Source organism: Saccopteryx bilineata, chromosome 9 (assembly GCF_036850765.1).
Source record: "Saccopteryx bilineata isolate mSacBil1 chromosome 9, mSacBil1_pri_phased_curated, whole genome shotgun sequence".
In the NCBI taxonomy this organism is placed as follows: domain Eukaryota; kingdom Metazoa; phylum Chordata; class Mammalia; order Chiroptera; family Emballonuridae; genus Saccopteryx; species Saccopteryx bilineata.
Window position 1 is genome coordinate 65,163,669 of NC_089498.1, and position 23,060 is coordinate 65,186,728.

At 37.5% G+C, this 23,060-nt stretch overlaps 1 protein-coding gene across 1 annotated transcript in view; it reads left to right on the forward strand.

Moving 5' to 3' along the window:
• REEP3 (receptor accessory protein 3) overlaps positions 1–23,060 on the forward strand; it is a 122,239-nt gene that overhangs the window by 86,406 nt on the left and 12,773 nt on the right. Inside the window, exon 6 of the mRNA XM_066242561.1 lies at positions 21,626–21,773. Within this exon, the coding sequence (XP_066098658.1) occupies positions 21,626–21,773 (148 nt within the window). The remainder of the gene's footprint in view (positions 1–21,625; positions 21,774–23,060) is intronic.

Below are 23,060 nucleotides of genomic sequence, written 5' to 3' on the forward strand. Positions count from 1 at the left end.
CTACTGCAAAACACTTACCCCATAATCTGAATTCCTTATGGAGCTTTCCTTCTTGTTTGTGATGTCATAATCCTTTTGTAATCAGGATCACTGTACATGAAGTAACCCTTGCCATTCTCAGCATGAGCACAGGAAGGTTGACTTCAAGCATCCTGGATTTTATTCATTAGAAGTAGTCATTAAATATGCTCAATATAATGTAATGGTAACACTGTTTGCCTCCAGTTGTACTGTGCCTATTTTAAAATAGGTGAAATTAATTTCATCTCTGGAGATGTCAAATCAATTTTAGTATATGTGCTGCCAAAGTGAGCACGGGAGATGTCAAATCAGAGATGGATAGTGTGATGGAAGAATCATTGAACCAGACACTTCATACCAAGGAATAAATTGAAACTGAAATTGGAAATAGGTCAAGTTTGAGGAGTAACTGCAGAAAAGCCAGTAGTGAGATTTGAGAATTATTTAAAATTTTTATAATATATAGTTTGTTAAAAATATCTTCCAGGCTAAAAATATTTGGACTCTTGATCTTGGTGTGACCTTTAAATATTGGTAATGACCCTGACTACATTTACCAGGTTGAATCTCCTGAGCATGTTAAAGAAGAAAATAGGAATCTAATCAGAACATTTATTACACTGTAAAGCAATTTTCTGAAAATGTTTCTCAGTTCTGTGACCTCATTACCAGGCATCTGTTCACAAGGTCATTGTGCAAGTATATTTTGGCTGAGCAAAGCATAAACATATGAAGGACCTTCAAGGATTTTGCTGAGGATATTCAGCATTCCATAGCTTTTCACATGAGAAATGCAGGTGGCTTTTGTACAGATGAATAACACTACTGCTGGATGAAGGACAAGTTAATAGGACTGTTAGTCTCTAATTGACGTTAAGTGTTTGTGATTAGGTCAGAGATTCTGACATCTTTCTTTCTTAGTGGCTTTCTGTTTGTGAAAAATTTGAGGATATTTAGCTAATTATTTGCAATTAAAAAGAAAAAACAGTTGTTTAGACAATGGGGGGAAAAAAAGTCATACTATTTCCCTATCAGCTAGGAAGCAGAATGTTATAATCAACATGGAATTCTATAGCAATCAAACTATCTGCATTTTTTTTAAGTGACAGTAGGGGAAATACAGAGACAGACTCCCACATGCGCCCGACGGGGACCAACCAGCAATCCTTGTCTTGAGCCAATGCTCTGCCCATCTGGGGCCACTGGCTCACTGAGCTGTTTTTGGGTCCTGAGGCTGAGGCTGAGGCTTGGAGGCTCGATAGCATCCTCAGCACTTGGGCCAAAGTGCTTAAACCAAACTGAGCCATGGCTGCAGGAGGAGAACAGAGGGAGAGAGGGGAGGGAGACGGGTGGAGAAGTAGATGCTCACTTCTCTTGTGTGCCCTGACCAGGAATCGAACCAGGACATCCACACATGGGGTCAATGCTCTACCACTGACCCTACTGGCCAGGGCTCTATCTGCCTTTTTAGTCCATGAATTAGCCATGGGGTTTTGGACAAGTCATCTGCACTGATCTGATTATTAATTTTCTTACCTGTAAAACAAGGAATGAAACTTGACTTCTAAAAACCCTTATATCTCTAAGAGCAGTTCTCAATAGGGTTAATTTCTGCCTTCTGAAGGACATTTGGCGATGTCTAGAGACATATTGGGTTGTCACAACTGAGGGAGGTGTTGCTACTACTGGCATTGAGGGGTTAGAGGCCAGGGCTGCTGCTTCATATCTTAAATGCACAGGGCAGTTTCCCTACAACAAAAATTTATCCAGCACAGAATAACAACGCTGAGGCTGAGAAAGTATGATGCTCTAAAACATATGATGAGTCCAAAAAGCTAAAAGGATATATAAATATGTTTAGGTAGTTTTGGTGGTAGATTATGTATAATTTTTCTTCTGTATATTTTTCTCTAAGTAATCTTTGATAAATGTGTATTGTTTCATCTTAAAACCACTAAAATATATTACTCACTTAATACAAATGCCATCAATTCTATTCTAGACTTGATCGGATTAATTGTTGAAAGTTCATAGGGAAAAGAGATTTCCCTAAAAACTGTGTCCTGGCATTATCTGCAATTATAATGTAACATGTCAAGTGTCAACAGAAATAACCCTTAATGGCTATTTATTATTGAACAGTATAGTAGGAATTGTTCTGTAAAAGATTGTTTATGTGCTTATAAGCTTATAAAGCAGGCGTCCCCAAACTACAGCCCGCTGGCCGCATGCGGGCCCCCTGAGGCCATTTATCCGGCCCCCGCCGCACTTTCTGAAGGGGCACCTCTTTCGTTGATGGTCAGTAAGAGGAGCACTGTATGTGGTGGCCCTCCAACAGTCTGAGGGACAGTGAACTGGCCCCCTGTGTAAAACGTTTGGGAACCCCTGTATATAAAGCATTACTTATTATGATTTTAAATTCTTAATTAAAACATAAAGATAATAGATTGAACGTTTTATACAAAGATGCTAAAGGCATAGTAAATTACCCTTATTTAACACAAAATATAATTTTATTGTGATATTTAATCAGGAGAATGAACTTATTTCAACAAAGGCAGATTTGGGTTTAAAAATCTTAGAATTAGTCATACATCATAGATAAGAGTGCAGTGGTTACCAGGGATGGGGGGGTTTGGTTGGGGGAAGGGTATAAAGAGGGACAAATATAAGATGACGGAGGATGATTTGTCTTTGGGTGATGGGTATACAACATAATTAACTGTCCAAATGATGTGGAGATGTTTATTCAAAATCTGTATACTCTTGTTGATCAGTGTCACCGTGTTAAATTTAATTTTCTAAATAAAAAATAAAAAGAATTAGTCATACATGAAGGGTCTGTTTTTACAAATGCCAACAGTGTAACTGGATACTTGAGTAGACGTTCAGATGTCCTCCTGCCGTTGGAGGTAAATGAGCACTGTGTGAGGACAGCTGAGAAAGCTTGTTCTTAGCTGAAGAATTCTTCCCAGAGCTTCACTGTGATAGATCTGGACCTAGCCCTTCAGCCAGCCAGCCCCTATGGTGTTCTCAGTTTCTTTTTTTCTTTTTTAATAATTTTATTTTTTTAATGGGGTGACATCAATAAATCAGGATACATATATTCAAAGATAACAAGTCCAGGTTATTTTGTCGTTCAATTATGTTGCATACCCACCACCCAAAGTCAGATTGTCCTCTGTCACCTTCTATCTTGTTTTCTTTGTGCCCCTCCCCACCCCCTATCCCTCTCCCATTCCCCCCTCCCCCCGTAACCACCACACTCTTATCAATGTCTCTTAGTTTCACTATTATGTCCCACCTACGTATGGAATAATACAGTTCCTGTTTTTTTCTGATTTACTTATTTCGCTTCGTATCATGTTATCAAGATCCCACCATTTTGCTGTAAATGTTCCGATGTCATCATTTCTTATGGCTGAGTAGTATTCCATAGTGTATATGTGCCACATCTTCTTTATCCAGTCATCTATTGATGAGCTTTTTGGTTGTTTCCATGTCCTGGCCACTGTGAACAATGCTGCAATAAACATGGGGCTGCATGTGTCTTTACGTATCAATGTTTCTGAGTTTTTGGGATATATACCCAGTAGAGGGATTGCTGGGTCATAAGGTAGTTCTATTTTCAGTTTTTTGAGGAACCACCATACTTTCTTCCATAATGGTTGTACTACTTTACATTCCCACCAACAGTGTATGAGGGTTCCTTTTTCTCCACAGCCTCTCCAACATTTGCTATTACCTGACTAGCTAATAACAGCTAATCGAACAGGTGTGAGGTGGTATCTCATTGCCGTTTTGATTTGCATTTCTCTAATAGCTAAAGAAGATGAGCATCTTTTCATATATCTGTTGGCCATTTGTATTTCTTCCTGGGAGAAGTGTCTGTTCATATCCTCTTCCCATTTTTTTATTGGATTGTTTGTTTGTTTGTTGTTGAGTTTTATGAGTTCTTTGTATATTTTGGATATTAGGCCCTTATCTGAGCTGTTGTTTGAAAAAATCATTTCCCATTTAGTTGGCTTTCTGTTTATTTTCTTATCAGTTTCTCTTGCTGAGCAAAAACTTCTTAGTCTGATGTAGTCCCATTCATTAATTTTTGCCTTCACTTCTCTTGCCATTGGAGTCAAATTCATAAAATGCTCCTTAAAACCCAGGTCCCTGAGTTGAGTACCTATGTCTTCTTCTATGTACTTAATTGTTTCAGGTCTTATGTTTAGATCTTTGATCCATTTTGAGTTAATTTTTGTACAGGGGGAGAGATTGTAGTCCAGTTTCATTCTTTTGCATGTGGCTTTCCAGTTTTCCCAGCACCATTTATTGAAGAGGCTTTCTTTTCTCCATTGTGTGTTGTTGGCCCCTTTATCAAAAATTATTTGACTATATATATGTGGTTTTATTTCTGGACTTTCTATTCTGTTCCATTGGTCTGAGTGTCTATTTTTCTGCCAATACCATGCTGTTTTGATTGTTGTGGCCCTATAATAGAGTTTGAAGTCAGGTATTGTAATGTCCCCAGCTTCATTCTTTTTCTTTAGGATTGCTTTGGCTATTCGGGGTTTTTTATAGTTCCATATAAATCTGATGATTTTTTGCTCTATTTCTTTAAAAAATGTCATTGGAAGTTTGATGGGAATTGCATTAAATTTGTATATTGCTTTGGGTAATATAGCCATCTTGATTATATTTATTCTTCCTAACCAAGAACAAGGAATATTCTTCCATCTCATTATATCTTTCTCAATTTCTCTTAACAATGGTTTATAGTTTTCATTATATAAGTCCTTTACATTCTTTGTTATGTTTATTCCTAAGTATTTTATTTTTTTTTGTTGCAATCGTGAAGGGGATTATTCTTTTGAGTTCCTTCTCAGTTGTTTCATTGTTTGCATATAGAAAGGCTATTAACTTCTGTATGTTAATTTTGTATCCTGCAACTTTACTGTATTGGCTTATTGTTTCTAGTAGTCTTTTTGTGGATTCTTTGGGGTTTTCGATGTATAGGATCATATCATCTGCAAAAAGTGATACCTTTACTTCTTCTTTTCCGATATGGATGCCTTTTATTTCTTTGTCTTGTCTGATTGCTCTGGCTAGAACCTCTAGTACCACATTAAATAAGAGTGGAGAGAGTGGACAACCCTGTCTTGTTCCTGATTTAAGGGGGAAAGCCTTCAGTTTAGTGCCATTTAATATGATGTTAGCTGATGGTTTATCATATATGGCCTTTATCATGTTGAGATATTTTCCTTCTATACCCATTTTGTTGAGAGTCTTAAACATAAAATTGTGTTGTATTTTATCGAAAGCCTTTTCTGCGTCTATTGATAAGATCATGTGGTTTTTGTTCTTTGTTTTGTTGATATGGTGTATTACGTTAACCGTTTTACGTATGTTGAACCATCCTTGAGATTCTGGAATGAATCCCACTTGATCATGATGTATTATTTTTTTAATATGTTGTTGTATTCGATTTGCTAGTATTTTGTTTAGTATTTTAGCATCTGTATTCATTAGAGATATTGGTCTGTAGTTTTCTTTTTTTGTGCCATCCTTGCCTGGTTTTGGTATGAGGGTTATGTTGGCCTCATAAAATGTGTTTGGAAGTATTGCTTCTTCTTCAATTTTTTGGAAGACTGAGTAGAATAGGAACCAAGTCTTCTTTGAATGTTTGATAAAACTCGCTGGTATAGCCGTCAGGGCCTGGACTTTTATTTTTGGGGAGGTTTTTAATGGTTTTTTCTATTTCTTCTCTACTGATAGGTCTGTTTAGGCTTTCTGCTTCTTCTTGACTCAGTCTAGGAAGGTTGTATTTTTCTAGGAATTTATCCATTTCTTCTAGGTTGTTGAATTTAGTGGCATAAAGTTTTTCATAGTATTCTACAATAATTCTTTGTATATCTACGGTGTCTGTGGTGATTTCTCCTCTTTCATTTTGGATTTTGTTTATATGAGTTCTTTCTCTTTTTTCCTTGGTAAGTCTTGCCAAGGGTTTGTCAATTTTGTTGATCTTTTCAAAGAACCAGCTCCTTGTTCTATTAATTTTTTCTATAGTTTTTCTGTTCTCTAATTCATTTATTTCTGCTCTGATTTTTATTATCTCCTTTCTTTGGCTGGTTTTGGGTTGTCTTTGTTCTTCTTTTTCTAGTTCCTTAAGGTGTGAAGTTAAGTGGTTCACTTGGGCTCTCTCTTGTTTGTTCATATATGCCTGAAGTGATATGAACTTCCCTCTTATCACTGCTTTTGCTGCATCCCATAGATTCTGATATGTCGTATTGTCATTTTCATTAGTCTGTATATATCTTTTGATCTCTGCACTTATTTCTTCTTTGACTCATTCATTTTTTAAAAGTATGTTGTTTAGTTTCCACATTTTTGTGGGATTTTTTTCCTCTTTTTTGCAGTTGAATTCTAGTTTCAAGGCTTTATGATCAGAAAATATGCTTGGTACAACTTCAATTTTTCTGAATTTGCTGATGTTTTTATGGCCCAACATATGGTCAATTCTTGAGAATGATCCATGTACACTGGAGAAAAATGTATACTCAGTCACTTTGGGATGAAATGTCCTGTAGATGTCTATCATATCCAGGTGCTCTAGTGTTTTGTTTAAGGCCACTATGTCTTTGTTGATTCTCTGTTTGGATGACCGATCTAGAGCCGTCAGCGGTGTATTGAGGTCTCCAAGTATGATTGTATTTTTGTCAGTTTTTGTTTTAAGATCGATAAGTAGCTGTCTTATATATTTTGGTGTTCCTTGGTTTGGTGCATATATATTAAGAATTGTTATGTCTTCTTGATTCAGTGTCCCCTTAGCCATTATGAAATGGCCATTTTTGTCTCTGAGTACTTTTCCTGTCTTGTAGTCAGCATTATCTGATATGAGTATTGCTACACCTGCTTTTTTTGGATGTTATTTGCTTGGAGTATTGTTTTCCAGCCTTTCACTTTGAATTTGTTTTTATCCTTGTTACTTAGATGAGTTTCCTGTAGGCAGCATACAGTTGGATTTTCTTTTTTAATCCATTCTGCTACTCTGTGCCTTTTTATTGGTGAGTTTAATCTGTTTACATTTAGTGTAATTATTGATACTTGTGAGTTCCCTATTGCCATTTTATATCTTGCTTTCTGTTAGTTTTGTGTCTTGTTTGATCCTTCTCTTTCGTTTTTCTATCTTTTGTTTTTATTTGGTTGTATTCCATACATCTTTCCTCTGTTGCTATCTTTTTTATCTCATGTGCTTCTGTGGTGGTTTTTTCAATGGTGGTTACCTTTGAGTAATGAAAAGGGTCCCTGCCCTGTTCATTGTAGCGAACTATTTTGTGAGTACTTTTGCACTCCATCGTCCTTTGCTACTGTTAATCTCCATCTTCTCCCCCTCTTTCTTTTTGTTATTGTCACAGTTTAAATTTGGTTTTATTGTGTTCTTCTTGGAGCTTTTACTTGTGGCTCTGTTTTTTTTTGTTCTTTGTATCTGATTGGAGAACCCCCTTTAGTAATTCCTGGAGTGGGGTTTTTCTGATGATAAATTCCCTCATCTTTTCTGTATCTGTGAATGTTTTTATTTCTCCTTCGTATTTGAAGGATAGCTTTGATGGGTATAGTATTCGTGGCTGAAAGTTCCTCTCTTTCAGGACTTTAAATATTGGGGTCCACTCTCTTCTAGCTTGTAGACTTTCTGCTGAGAAATCTGATGATAATCTAATGGGCCTTCCTTTATATGTTGTATTCTTCTTTTCCCTGGCTGCCTTGAGAATTTTTTCTTTGCTGTTGGTTTGTGTCAATTTCATTATGATATGCCTTGGAGTAGGTTTGTTGGGGTTAAGAAAACTTGGAGTTCTGTTTGCTTCTTGAACTTGAGGCTTTAGTTCTTTCCACAGGCTTGGGAAGTTCTCATCTATTATTTGTTTGAGTATGTTCTCCATTCCATTTTCTCTCTCTTCTCCCTCTGATATACCTATTATTCTTATGTTATTCTTTTTGATGGAGTCAGATAATTCTTGTAGGGCTATCTCATTTTTTTTAATTTTTGAGTCTCTTTCTTCTTCTCTCTGTTGTGCCTCAAGTTGCTTGTCTTCTATTTCACTAATCCTTTCTTCTATCTGACCTGTTCTATTAGCTAAGCTTGTTACTTCGTTTTTCAGCTCGTGAATTGAGTTTTTCATCTCTGTTTGATTTGTTTTTATAGTTTCAATTTCCTTGGACATATATTCTTTGTGTTCATTGAGTTGTTTTCTGAGCTCCCTAAATTGCCTTTCTGTGTTTTCTTGTATATCTTGGAGGATTTTTAGGATTTCTATCTTGAATTCTCTGTCATTTAGCTCCAAGGTTTCCAATATATTAAATTTTTTCTCCATAGATTTTTCCTCATCTAGCTGTGTTACCTCTCTTTCTTTTGTATCCATGATATTCGATTTTCTCTTCCTTAATGGCATCTGAGGGTGGTTTTGTTGATAGTATTAATGAGATTTAATAAAGAATAAAAAGTTAAAAAATAATAAAAAAATAAAAAATCGAAGAGTTTTTTTTAAAAAAATTAATAATGAAATAAAGAAAAATAAAATTAAATTAAAATTTAAAAAAAAAGGAAATTATTCCCCCCCTCCTTTTTTCCTCTCCTCTCCTCTCCCCTCTTTCTTGAGAAAATCTTGTGGTGAACTGTGAATTATAACAAACAATGCCTGTGATGGAGGGCCTGAATTGGGGAAAAGTAATAAAGGGGCAAAAAAAAAAGAAAAAAGAAAAAAAAGAGCGTATGGACCCACAGAAAACAAATAAGGAAAAAATTTGGGTGAAGAATAAAATGATTTGCTTTTAGGTGTTGGTTGTCTAAGAGTTATGAGAGGAATAAGAGGAAAACGGAAAAATGGGGGGACAAATTAAAAAATTACTATTGTATTTAGTGGAACAAGAACTAGATAATATGGAGAGCCAGGGATGAGAGCACTGCTAGTGAGTTAAAAAGGTGAAGTAAAAAACCCCCAAAATGCCACAAACATAAGTTTGAGTCCCAGATAAGATAATTTGTTTGTTATTGAGGTTTGAATGAGAGGAGATGTAAAGGAGAAAGGAAGAAACTAATATAGAGGGAGAAAAGAAAGAGAGAGAGAAAAAAAAAGAGGGAACCACTAAAAGAAGAAAAAAGAAAGGAGAGAGAGAGAGAGTTAAGGGTTTTAGAGTGCAACCCTCATAGAGAGAAAGGAAGAGAAGAGAAAAGATAATGGGTGATGTAACACTTATGGGTAGTGTAGTTCAAGGAGAGGAGAGAGTAAGACCGGTAAAGAGTTAATCGGCCAAATTGGAGGAGGAAAAAAAAGTATCAAGAATGAAGATAAGAGAAACAAATGAACAAATATAATAGAATGGGATAGGTTATAAAGTCTGCAGATTATTCTTGATTTTGAGAGGTTATCTTCTTGCTTTTTCTTTTCTCTCCCTCTTCCTGGTCAGTGACTCTGTACCCCAGGTTCTGCCCCTTTGGCACGCTCAGGTAGAGGTTTGCAGCTGATAATTCTCTATGGCAATGTCATGTAGTGTGCTTTAGTCTCGTTGACAGTCGAAGCTCATTAGCATTTATAGGCTCCGACAGTGAGAGAGTCCGTGTTCCTGGAGCCTTTCTCCTAGTCTTTCCTTCCTCAATTAGTAGCCTGATAATCCAGCTATGGGGTTGCTGCTGCCTCTCGCTGGATAGTAAGAGGCTCAAAGAGCTGGCAACTCCCCACTCTATTTCCACTCAGCACAGGGCTCTGGGTAAGGCTCAGTCAGTCAGAGCTGCTAGCATAATCAGGCGGGCTTTCCGCCCACTCAAAGACCTCTGGCTCTGCCACTCTGTCCGGTAACACAAGCGGGCGCCCACTTCCGGGGCGCTTGGAGGAAACTCTCACTCACTGTCTGCGACCAGGATATCCGGCCAGCAGTCTCACGCTCTGAGTGAAACCCCCAACCGCAGGGAAAAGTTGCAGCGTTGGAATTGAGTCTCGCTCCGTCCCCGTGCGCGGCTTTTGCAAGGCACTGGGGCGGCCCGAGATTCCGCTTTGGCCCACACAAAGGCCCCTGACTCTGCCCCTCTGTGCGATAACACGGGCGCGCACTGCCGAGGCACTCGGAGGAATCGCTCACTCCTTATCTGCGCGCGCAAACCAGGATATGAGGCCGGCCGCGTTTCCCTCTGAGTGAAACACCCTCCAGCACGGAAAATCTCCACCGTTGGAATTAGTTCTCACTCCCTCCAGTGCATGGCTTTCCCAGGGCGCTGGGGCTGCCCAGAGACTCTGCCCTCGGCCCACAGAAAGGCCTCTGACCCTGCCTCTTCATGGAGCAACACGGGCACCCACTCCCGGGGCCTAGGAAGAAATTCTCGCCCACTAACTGCGCACCGACCAGGAGACCGGGTAAAATGGCCGCTCCGCTTGTCTTTCTTTGTTTGGGTTTGGCGCGAGTGTTAGCTTGTATTGCCCGGGTTGCCACAGGATCAGATTTTCCTCGGCTTGGATCTCCGTGCCACAGCCTGGTTCGGCCATTTGTGTCGCAGTCTGGATCTATTCACCCCCTTTGCCCGCCTCAGTTTCTATATTCACAGTTACCAGAGAAAGCCGCCCTGTTTAGGTTAGTGAGGAAGGTGGAGCATTTCTTACTCCCTATTTCCTTCGGGGTTTGGTTATATATTTAGCCAATTTTTCACTCAATCATACCTTTGGGTGTATTGCGAAGCATCTGGAAGCTCCAAGTATAGGTTTTTCTGTTTCTGGTTGAAGATCTTGTTGAGTTTTGGGGGAGATTTATCAGTATCGCTTCCTACCCCGCCATTACTCTGATGTCATCCCCTCAGTTTCTTATATGGATGTTCTGGGCCCATCCAAATTCAAACCCTGACAACAATGAGCCACTGAAGGGTTTAAGAACAGTTCTGCTAATGATGATCAGTCTTAATGTAAAATAGTCTACAGAATACTTCTTAATTACTTTGACTTTTACATTTTCTGTTACTTTCTCTTTGACTTTTAGGATCAATTTTAACATACACAGTATACATACAGTTCTGCAGAAAATAGGATATAAAATACTGGGATATAGAATACCCTTATGGATGGTAACTCTCTTTATCAACTAAGGCTGCTGTCCCACACATTTTCCTCCTCACCTAGAACCTTTCTTCGTTTTTCTTGTACTTTTGGCTTAATTTATATAAACCAAATAGAAAATAAACACCAAAGCATTATTACTTTGAAGAAAACCTCAATACCTTCTAATATTGTTGTTGACAAATGACAATAATGTCCTGTCTGTGTCCTCAAAATAGAGAAGGTTTTTCTTTTAATTAACAGAGTGTAAGGGATTAGATATAGGAAAAATTAGTGGGAAATGAATCATAAATTTTTATTATGCATTTCTTTACAATTAAAACTTCACTATATAATCCATGACTGATTTTGCAATATTAAAGAAATTGTTACCCTGGACAGATAGTTCAGTTGGTTAGGGCATCATTCAGAAGCACAGTGGTTGCCAGTTTGATTCCCATTCAGGGCACACACAGGAATAGCTCAATGATCCTGTCTGTCTGTCTGTCTCTCTCTCTCTCTCTCTCTCTACCTCCCCCTCCCTCCCTTCTTCTCTCACTGAAATCAGTAAGTAAGCCTGACCAGTGGTGGCACAGTGGATAGAGCATAGACCTGGGATGCTGAGAACCCAGGTTCGAAACCCTGAAGTCACCAGCTTGAGTGTGGGATCATCTGGCTTGAGCACTGGCTTACCAGCTTGAGCATGAGGTCATAGACATGACCCATGGTGGCTAACTTGAGCCCAAAAGTCACTGACTTGAAGCTCAAGGTCACTGGCTTCAACAAGCAGTCACTGGCTCATCTGGAGCCTCCCACTCAAGGCACGTATGAAAAGCAATCAATGAACAACTAAAAGTGTCACAACTATGAATTGATGCGTCTCATCTCTCTCCCTTGTCTCCCTTTCACTCTTTCTAAAAATAAATTGTTGAAAAAAAGAAAAAATCACCCATTCCATATGACTAAACATTAGACATTATTCATTTTGGCATATTTTCTGTCTACTCCTAACCATACTGTATACCCGTAATCATATTATACATATGATTTAGAATTCTGAGGTAGAAGGAAGTATTTTCACCTATTTTATTTCAAACATAATTTTTTTAATTTTAATTTCTTGTGTTTACATAGACTCTAGTGTCCCCCCCCAAATACATCCTCCCCTTCCCCTTGCTCCCCACTGTATCCCCCTTGTCCCCCTCCTTCCTTCCCTCCAGGATTTGCTTTTCTGCTCTCATCCCATCCTGTCATCCCCTTTCCCTCTGTCCGCTTTTCCTCTGGATCCTCTGATCCCACCTCTGTCTCTATTCTGTTCCTCAGTTCATATTGTTTGTCGGATTCCTCAAATGAGTGAGGTCATATGGTATTTTTCATTCTCTACCTGGCTTATTTCACTTAACATAATAGTTTCCAGGTCCATCTATGTTGTCACAAAAGGTAATATTTCCTTCTTTTTCATGGCCCCATAGTATTCCATTGTGTATATGTATCACAGCTTTTTAATCCACTCATCTACTGATGAACACTTGGGTTGTTTCCAGATCTTGGTTATTGTAAACAATGCTACCATAAATATGGAGGTACATTTCTCCTTTTGAATCATTGATGTGGTGTTCTTGGTATATATTCCTAAAAGTGGGATGGCTGGGTCAAAAGGTAGTTCAATTTTTAATTTTTTTAGGTATCTCCATACTGTTTTCCACAGTGGCTGCACCAGTCTGCATTCCCACCAGCAGTGCAGGAGGGTTCCCTTTTCTCCTCATTCTCACCAGCACTTATTCTGTGTTGTTTTGTTGATGAGCGCCATTCTGACTGGTATGAGGTGATATCTCATTGTGGTTTTAATCTGCATTTCTGTAATGATTAGTGATGCTGAACATTTTTTCATCTGCCTATTGGCCATCTGTATATCCTCTTTGGAGAAGTGTCTATTCATTTCTTTTGCCCATTTTTTTATTGGATTTTTTATCTTCCTGGTGTTGAGTTTTACAAATTCTTTATATAAATTTTGGTTATTAACCCTTATTCAGACATATTGTCGAATATGTTCTCCCATTGTGTAGTTTGTCTTTTTATTCTGTTCATATTGTCTTCAGCTGTGCAAAAGCTTTTTAGTTTGATACAGACCCATTTGTTTATCCTGTCCTTTATTTCCCTTGCCCGTGGAGATAAATCAGCAAATATATTGCTGCGAGAGATGTCAGAGAGCTTATTGCCTATGTTTTCCTCTAGGATGCTTATGGTTTAACAATTTACATGTAAGTCTTTTATCCATTTTGAATTTATTTTTGTGAATGGTGTAAGTTGGTGATCTAGTTTTATTTTTTTGCAGGTAGCTATCTAATTTTCTCAACACCATTTGTTAAATAGCCTGTCTTTACTCCATTGTATGCTCTTACCTCCTTTGTCAAATATCAGTTGTTCACTTCTGGGTTCTCTGTTCTGTTCCATTGACCTATATGCCTGTTCTTATGCCAGTACCAGGCTGTTTTGAGTACAATGGCCTTGTAGTATAACTTGACATCAGGAAGTGTGATACCACCCACTTTATTATTCTTTTTCAAGATTGCTGAGGCTGTTCCTGTTCTTTTCTGGTTCCATATGAATTTTTGGAATATTTGTTATATCTTTGAAGAATGTCATTGGTATTTTAATAGGAATTACATTGAATTTATAAATTGCTTGGGTAATATGGACATTTTAATGATGTTTATTTTTCCTAACCATGAGCACGGTATATGATTCCACTTGTTTGTATCTTCTTTGATTTCTTCTATCAATATTTTATAATTTTCTGAGTACAAATCTTTTAACCTCCTTGGTTAAATTTACTCCTAGGTACTTTATTATTTTTGTTGCAATAGTGAAGGGGATTGTTTTTTTAATTTCTCTTTCAGACAGATCATTGCTGGTGTATAAAATTGCCTCTGATTTCTGAGTATTAATTTTATATGCTGCCACCTTGCTGAATTCATTTATCAGGTCCAGTAGTGTTTTGACTGCAACTTTAGGGTTTTCTAAGTACAGCATCATATCATCAGCAAATAATGATAGTTTTACTTCTTTTCCAATTTGGATGCCTTTTATTTCTTCTTCTTATCTGATTGCTGCAGCTAGGACTTTCAGAACTATGTTGAATAGAAATGGTAAAAGGGGGCACCCCTGCCTTGTTCCTAATCTTAAGGGGATTGCTTTCAACTTTTGTCCATTGAGTATGATGTTGGCTGTGGGTTTGTCATAGATGGCCTTTATCGTGTTGAGGTATGTTCCCTATGTTCCCACTTTGCTGAGAGTTTTGATCATAAATGGGAGCTGGATTTTATCAAATGCTTTTTCTGCATCTATTGATATTATCATGTGATTTTTCTTCTTCCTTTTGTTTATGTGATGAATCACATTGATTGATTTGCAAATATTGTACCGGCCTTGCCTCCCCAGGATAAATCCCACTTCATCATGATGTATGATTTTTTAATGTATTGCTGGATCTAGTTTGCTAATATTTTGTTGAGAATTATAGCATTTAATTTCATCAGGGATATTGGCCTATACTTTTCTTTCTTTGTGTTGTTTTTGCTTGTTTTTGGAATCAAAATTATGCTCACCTTATAAAAAGAGCTTGGAAGTTTTCCCTCCTCTTGAATTTTTTGAAATAGCTTGAGAAGGATAGGAGTTAGTTCTCCATTGAATATTTGGTAGAATTCTCCTGTGAAGCCATCTGGCCCAGGGCTTTTGTTTGTTGGGAGTTTGTTGATAACTGTTTTGATGTCCTTTGTTGTAATCAGTCTATTTAGATTTTCAGATTGGTTTTTGAAAAATTATATTTTTCAAGGAATTTGTCCATTTTTCTAGGTTGTCTAATTTTCTGGCATACAGTTTTTCATAGTATTTTCTTACAATCCTTTGTATTTCTGTTGTGTTTGTTGTTACTTCTCCACTCTCATTTCTAATTTTATTTATTTGAGTCTTCTCTTTTTTCTTGGTGAGTCTGGCTATGGGTTCATCGATCTTGTTTACCTTTTCAAAGAATCAACTCTTGGTTTCATTGATTCTCTGTATTTTTTTTTAGTCTCTATTTCATTTATTTCCACTCTGATCTTTATTATTTCCTTCCTTCTACTACCTTTGGACTTTACTTGCTGTTCTTTTTCTAGTTCTTTTAGTTGCAGGGTAAGTTGTTTATTTGAGCTTTTCCTAGCTTCTTAAGGAATGCCTGTAATGCTATGAACTTCCCTCTCAGGACTGCTTTTGCTGTATACCACAGATTTTGAGTTGTTGTAAGCTCGTTTTCATTTGTTTCAAGGAAATTTTTTATTTCTTCCTTGACCTCATTGTTGACCCATTCATTATTTAATAACATGTTTAGTTTCCAAGTGTTTGAGTGATTTTCAGTTTTTCTATTGTAGTTGATTTCTAGTTTCATGCTATTGTGGTTAGAGAAGATATGATTTCAATCTTCTTAGATTTGTTGATACTCGTTTTATGCCCCAGTATATGGTCTATCCTAGAGAATGTACCATGTGCACTTGAGAAGAATGTATTCTGCTGCTTTAGGGTGAAAGATTCTGAAGATATCTATTAAATCGAGTTGATCTAGTGTGTCCCTTAATTCTGCTGTTTCTTTGTTAATTTTCTTTCTTGAGGATCTATCCAGTGATGTTAGTGCGGTATTGCTGTTTATCTCGCCCTTTAGTCCATCAAAGTTTGCTTTATATATTTAGATGCTCCTATTTAGGTGCATAGATATTTATAATGGTTATCTCTGCCTTTTGGATTGCTCCCTTTTTCATTATGTATTGAGCTTCTTTATCCCTTACTATAGTCTTTGTTTTAAAGTCTATTTTGTTAGTAATAGGAATTGCTACCCAGCTTTTTTTTTTTCACTTCCATTTGCATGAAATATTTTTTCCATTCTTTTACTTTCAGTCTATGTGTATCTTTTGTTTTGAGGTGTGTCTCTTGTAGCCAGCATATGTATAGGTCCTGTTTTCTTATCCATTCAGCTACCATATGTCTTTTGATTGGAGCATTTAATCCATTTACATTTAAGGTTGTTATTATTGATATGTAGTTGTTTATTGATATCTTTTTCCTTGAATCTACATTCTTCTTTTACTAGATTTTTCCCCCCTGCTTTGTTCTATCTACAGCAGGCTCCTTTACATTTCTTGCAGCATTGCTTTGGTTGTAATGAATTCCTTGAGTTTTTTTGTCTGGGAAGCTTTTTATTTCTCTTTCAATTTTAAACAGTAGCATTGCTGGATAAAGAAGTCTTGGTTGTAGGTTCTTGTTCTGCATTACTTTGAATATTTCTTGCTATTCCCTCCTGGCCCCAAGTATTTCTGTGGAAAAGTTGGATGGCATCATTATGGGGGTCCTTTGTAGGTGATTGACTGTTTTTCTCTTGCAGTTTTTAGTATTCTTTATCTCTTAGCTTTGGTATTTTGATTATGATGTGTCTTGGTGTAGGTCTCTTTGGGTTCTTTTTTAATGGGGTTCTCTCTGCTGCTTGAACCAGTATGACTTTTTACTGCATCAATTTAAGGAAAATTTTAGCTATAATTTCTTCAATCAGGTTCTCTATTTTTTTTTCTTTCTCTTCTTGTTCAGGAACCCCTATTATGCAGATATTGTTTCTCTTCATGTTGTCACAGAGCTCTCTTAGAGTTTCCTCAGGCTTTTTGATCCTCTTTTCTTTTTGTTGTTCTGCTTTCGTGCTTTCGCTTACCTTGTTCTCTAAGTCACTGATTCGATTCTCTGCTTCATTCAGCCTGCTTTTAATTCCTTCTAGTGTAATCTTCATTTCTGATATTTTGTTTGTCATTTCTGTCTGGTTCTACTTTACAGTTTTTATGTCCTTTTTGATGCTTACAGTTTTTTTATTTAAGTGTACATTAAGTCCATCCATTGTAGCTTTGAGATCCTTAAGCATCCTGACAATCATTATTTTATACTCTGCATTCAGTAATTTGATTACTTCCATTTCATCCAGATCTTTTTCTGGGGATTTTTCTTATTGATTCACATGACTTAAGTTTCTCTGTCTTCCCATTGTTTCTGTGTGTGGCTTGCAAGCTTGTTCCAGTTATGGTCTCCTTACCTAGTAGAGCCGCTTTAAAGTCTTGTTTTGTCTGTTTTCAGTTTACTTAATTCAGCAGTGGGCTTGTTTACTGATCTCCACGGAGGGGGCTTATTTGAAACTGTATCCAGGAACGCAGTGGGTGTGACCTCTGATAATTTGAAGGCAGGTTCTCCCAGCTGCTCTCCAGGGGTGAGGGCCACTCTCATTTTCAGTAGGGGGAGGTGTATCTCAGATCTCCCTGGAGTCTTGAGTTACTGCCGCTTTGCCCCACTTCCTATTTTCAGCTGTGTTTTTAGTGCTTATTGGAGCTGGAGAGCTTTTTGGAGGTGGGTCACCTGGAATCACTTTAGGCTTGTGCTGTGTGGAGAGACCAACCCCTCCCCCAGCTATGGCCACCTCTGCACTGGATGAGTCAGCTTCTCAGGTCATCCCAGGCATTCCTCTACCTGTCATTGGCTGTCTTGCTCTCCCCACTTTCCTCGTGGAAGACAAGCCAGCCTTCTCAGCCCTTCTTGCCCCCAGGGTCCCAAGCAAGTGGCTGTGAGTGATATTTTCTGCTCTGTCCCTTTAAGGCACCCCCGCCACTTCCCACAAACGGAACTTTGCTCTTCTCCCCTCTCAGTGCTCTCCATCTGTCTCCTCCAGTCCCTGTATTTCTAGGCTGGGTCTCCGGTTCTGAGATTGAGGGCCCCCATCTCTCAGGGTCTCTCTCCTTATAATGAGAGCCCTTCTGGACTCTAAGCCTCAGCCTCTCCTTGCTCCTGGAAGCAGGGGAGCCCCCCACCATGCCCCCACACTCCCTACCAGGATTGGTGTGGATTCTTCTTTGCTCGTTGGTTTTTGAGACCTGCTCTTTTAGTCCAAAGTTGGTTTTTCATGATGATTGTTCTTAAATTAATTTGTAATCCAGATTGGTGGTGTGAGCTGGGAGTCTGAGCATCTGTCTACTCTGCTGCCATCTTGGAATCCCTCAAACATAATTTTTTTTTTTTACAGGGACAGAGAGAGTCAGAGAGAGGGATAAATAGGGACAGACAAACAGGAATGGAGAGATGAGAAGCATCAATCATCAGTTTTTTGTTGTGACACTTTAGTTCATTGATTGCTTTCTCATATGTGCCTTGACAGCAGGCTTTCAGCAGACCAAGTAACCCCTTGCTCAGGCGAGCGACCTTGGGTCCAAGCTGGTGAGCTTTTTGCTCAAGCTAGATGAGCCCATGCTCAAGCTGGCGACCTCAGAGTCTGAACCTGTGTCCTCAGCATCCCAGTTCGACGTTCTATCCACTGTGCCACCACCTGGTCAGGCCATAATTCTTTATTAATGGACTTTTTATGCTAATGATATAAGAATTGGAGGGAATAAGTCTGTATTTAGGTGTGATTATTTTATAATTATACCTCTCCTAGGATACTTAAAATTTATATATTTTTAAATTTATATATTTTTAAGTTCACAATACTGCATTAATTTTCTCTTTCCATAGTAGCTCTATTCTGGGCCCATAAGAAAATATAGAGTGGAAAAATCTGATTTTTGAGGTGATAATGACTGTTGAAGTGTTGGGGGTTCTCAAAGAGGGTACACAGCCTTTTTTGGCTTTTTCTGGCCTTTCTTGAAATCTTGAGGAGATAATACTTAGGGTTATAGGGTTAGTTACTCAAGAGCTATATTAAAATCTATGCTGTAAATAGATCACTGAAATAAATCTCTGATGAACAGTATAATCTACCCATGTAGGTACCCATGACCATACCTATAGTTTACTACTGAACCCTTGAATATAGATGCCAGTGTTTACATTTCAAACAAGCTGCTGTTTATGGAGAACTCAAGAAATCAAGAGTCTTGAAAAAGAAGAAGCATTAAAAAGAGTATAATTATTAACTGTTCAATGTCAGTACCATACCAGGTACATTAGGAGAACAGAATAAGCCTAAGATTTATCCGTTTCATCTAGTTTCTTAAAATCTTTTTCTGGAAGCAAAATATACACGGCATAACTATAGAACTAACAATAATTTATGAGGTATACCTGTAATAATCAGGTGATTATACTCAAAGATACCAAAATTCATCAATGATATGAAACTAGACTGACGATGGCATTTTGAGTCATTTGCATTCTGAGGTGTACTTGCTTGTGTAGGAGGGTTTGTTTGAGAGTCACTGCTTGCCTTGGAAATGGGACCCACATCCACTAGAGGGTATCATGGATATGCATGTCATTTATCACTTGTTTAGCAGTAGGTAAAATGTCAAGAACTTCTGAGGGCACAGAAATACAAAGTAGGATAAAGAAAATGACAGTTCTGAGAAAACAAGACATCTGCTTCAGATGAGCATGGTCACTTCTGTTTAATATGTGTCTGAAGTCTCTGTCACCCATCTGCTCAATAAGTAAATGATATCTGATAAAAATGAAAAAAGTATAATGAATTAAACCATGCTAAGAATGTTTAAAGATACATGGAAACTAGTTATTTTTTATTGAGGATATGGACGCTTTAATTTAATAATTTTTTTTCACAATTCAAAAACATATGGTAAAACTACAAAACTTAAGTTGGGTAAGTTGTTTGGTTTCAACATAATATATCAGTAACTCAGAGTAGCTGATAAGACCTTTTTTCTCAATGTAAAATACTTGTTAACAGTAACATTGTTTGTAGTGCTGTAGGCTTTGAAATTTAGAGATAAACCAGTATGGACAAATTTCTAACATAATTTTATAACTAGAGTCAGTCATAAATTGACATGTGTGAGAAAGAGAAATAAGTATAAAAGAACACTAAAAGAATATTTTTAATCCATCACTAAGTAAGAAATGAAGCCCTGGCCGGTTGGCTCAGCGGTAGAGCGTCGGCCTAGCGTGCGGAGGACCCGGGTTCGATTCCCGGCCAGGGCACACAGGAGAAGCGCCCATTTGCTTCTCCACCCCTCTGCCGCGCTTTCCCTCTCTGTCTCTCTCTTCCCCTCCCGCAGCCAAGGCTCCATTGGAGCAAAGATGGCCCGGGCGCTGGGGATGGCTCTGTGGCCTCTGCCCCAGGCGCTAGAGTGGCTCTGGTCGCAACATGGCGACACCCAGGAAGGGCAGAGCATCGCCCCTGGTGGGCGTGCCGGGTGGATCCCGGTTGGGCGCATGCGGGAGTCTGTCTGACTGTCTCTCCCTGTTTCCAGCTTCAGAAAAATGAAAAAAAAAAAAAAAAAAGAAATGAATCACCTATGTCAGTGGTCCCCAACCTTTTTTGAGCCACGGACCGGTTTAATGTCAGAAAATATTTTCACAGACCGGCCTCTAGGGTGGGACGGATAAATGCACAAAATAAAATTATGCGACCGGCGTAAAAACTTTGGTATTTTTAAATATAATTGTCGAACTTACGAGACAAGCGTCAAGAGTAAGTCTTAGACAGATGTAACAGAGGGAATCTGGTCATTTTTTAAAAATAAAACATCGTTCAGACTTAAATATAAATAAAATGGAAATAATGTAAGTTATTTATTCTTTCTCTGCGGACCAGTACCAAATGGCCCACGGACAGGTACCAGTCCGCGGCCCGGCGGTTGGGGACCACTGACCTATGTGCTGTGCAAATTTTCAAAGTGAATACATTTAGAAATTATTTTTCTCTCTCTACAAAGCTTTATACTTTAAAGGAAAACCTACTTAGGGCCAAAAGGTTCAGAAATGTCCCTTTCAGAGCTGTGCCATGATGTAATCATTGAACTTTCTTCAGTGATGGAAATGTCCTTTATCTGTATTTGATAATACAGTAGCCACATGTGACTATTGAGCATGTGAAATATGGCTAGTGCAATGAAGGACTAGATTTTTAGTTTAAGTTTGGTCAATTTGAATTTAAATATCCGCATGTGTTCAGTGTCTTCCATATTGTTAAGATGACAAAGTCAAATTGTATAGTAGTAGATATGCTTTGCCAGATAGTGAATTCATCTAGTGTCATTTTGTATCCAAGATTCTTAGGCTCTTAAATTTTTTTTACCTTGTTCTGGTTAGAGACATTACCACTTCTGACTTAGTTTAGCTTAAAACAGTATCTTTCTTTAAAAGGTTCTTCTAAATCATAAACTTAATTTCCAAGTGCTAGTTTTAAAAGAGCAAAATTGTGGGTTCTATTTATACTGAGGGTAAGCTCATCACACATTTTTTATACTTTAAAGTTAAATATAAAGCTGAAGTGTTTGGGGGGTGGAATGTATTGATATCTACAATTCACTTTGAAATGCATTAAAAGTTGTGTAATGGATGGATAAATGATAGATATGTAATAAAGCAAAATGTAAATGATATGTGGGGGTGTGTTCACTGTCAATTCTTTAATAATAAAATGAATAAGCTTCATGATAAAATGTTGGGGGAAATGTTCAATATAAGCATGTAAAATATTTTAAAGTGTATTTTTTTCTTGGATCTGTCACTTCTCTGTTAAATAGAGCCAGGGGGCAATAACAGAGCGATTACGGAGTTTCAGTATGCACGATCTAACCGTTATCCAAGGGGATGAGCACGTGGGACAAAGACCGTACCAACCTCTGCCAGAACCAAAAAGGAAAAGTAAGCCAGCCTCCAGTGAATCAACAGGTAAGCTTTTTTGTTTCAATTTATCATTCTTTCACTATTGGGGTTTTTTGAGTCAAGATGGGTAGTAAAATAATTCCTGGTAACTCTGACTTTGGGTAGACAAAATATACTTTTAAGCTTATATTTTTTTTAGTTTTACGCTTAACTGTAGTTAGTGCATGACTTTTGTTGACTCTGGAGATAGTCCAACTAAGAGAGGACAGTAGTCTTTTGTGATGCCATATAATTTTAGAAGCATGGGTGTGGTTACCACTACTTCCCCACCACCAACACTAGTTCTGATCTGTCACCAGAACTCTTTCTCCTTAAATTATGGTGACATCTGAGGAGTTTCATAGCTAAATATTCTTTACTGTAAGTGCTGTGAACAAATAAGGATATTGACTCACAAGATAGAAAGTTTTAAGTAGGTGACAAAAGATGACTCAATTTGAAAATAGGATTACTCCAATGGAAAATATGTTGTAGGAACATGTATTTCTAGTTCAAGAACTAACTTGTAGGCATATTCTAAAGTATATCATGAACATGTCATAGTTGATATATCCTAAGCTTTACTTTAAAAATGTTATTTCATACATAGATTAAAAGACATAGTTCCTTAGTCTTGTTATCACATATTTTAAAAAGTCTTAGTTCAAGACTCAGTTGAGAACTAAGATCTTAAGGACTTGTCTTATTAATATATTATTAAGTCCCTAAAAATACAGGATTACTTGATTGTTTTTTTTAAAATGAAGGTTGATTAAAAATCACCCTTTTAATTAAGACCAGTTTGAAAAATAAGATAACAGTCTCTTCTTATAAAGGAAAAAGAGTGAACTTTCTTCTAAGTTCTCCCTAGAGTGAATAATTTTACAAAGTTGGTGGCTATTATCTAAGAGGTAGTAATTAAGCATTGGCCATTGATTAAGGTAGTAATATCTTTTAAGAGTAAGGAACCATTGAACTTTGAACCATCATCCTTAATAAATAATTAAAAGTAGTTTCTAATATAGACATTTTCTTAATATACACCTTAAAATTAAGTATACTGATTTTGATTATGGGATCAGCTGTAATGTTTAGCTGACTGGGACAAGTTATCTGAGTCCTTTATCAGCAATTTATTCAGAATTATACCTTAGAACTATTTAAGAATTATATTCTAATTATTTAAATGAAACAGGAATATATGTAGGAAAATCTGACACTATTTTTTTGGCATTCTTCTATTTAAAATGATGTGACTAAGATATTTTAAGATAATGAGGTCCTGGTCCTGGCCCTGGCCAGTTTGCTCAGTGG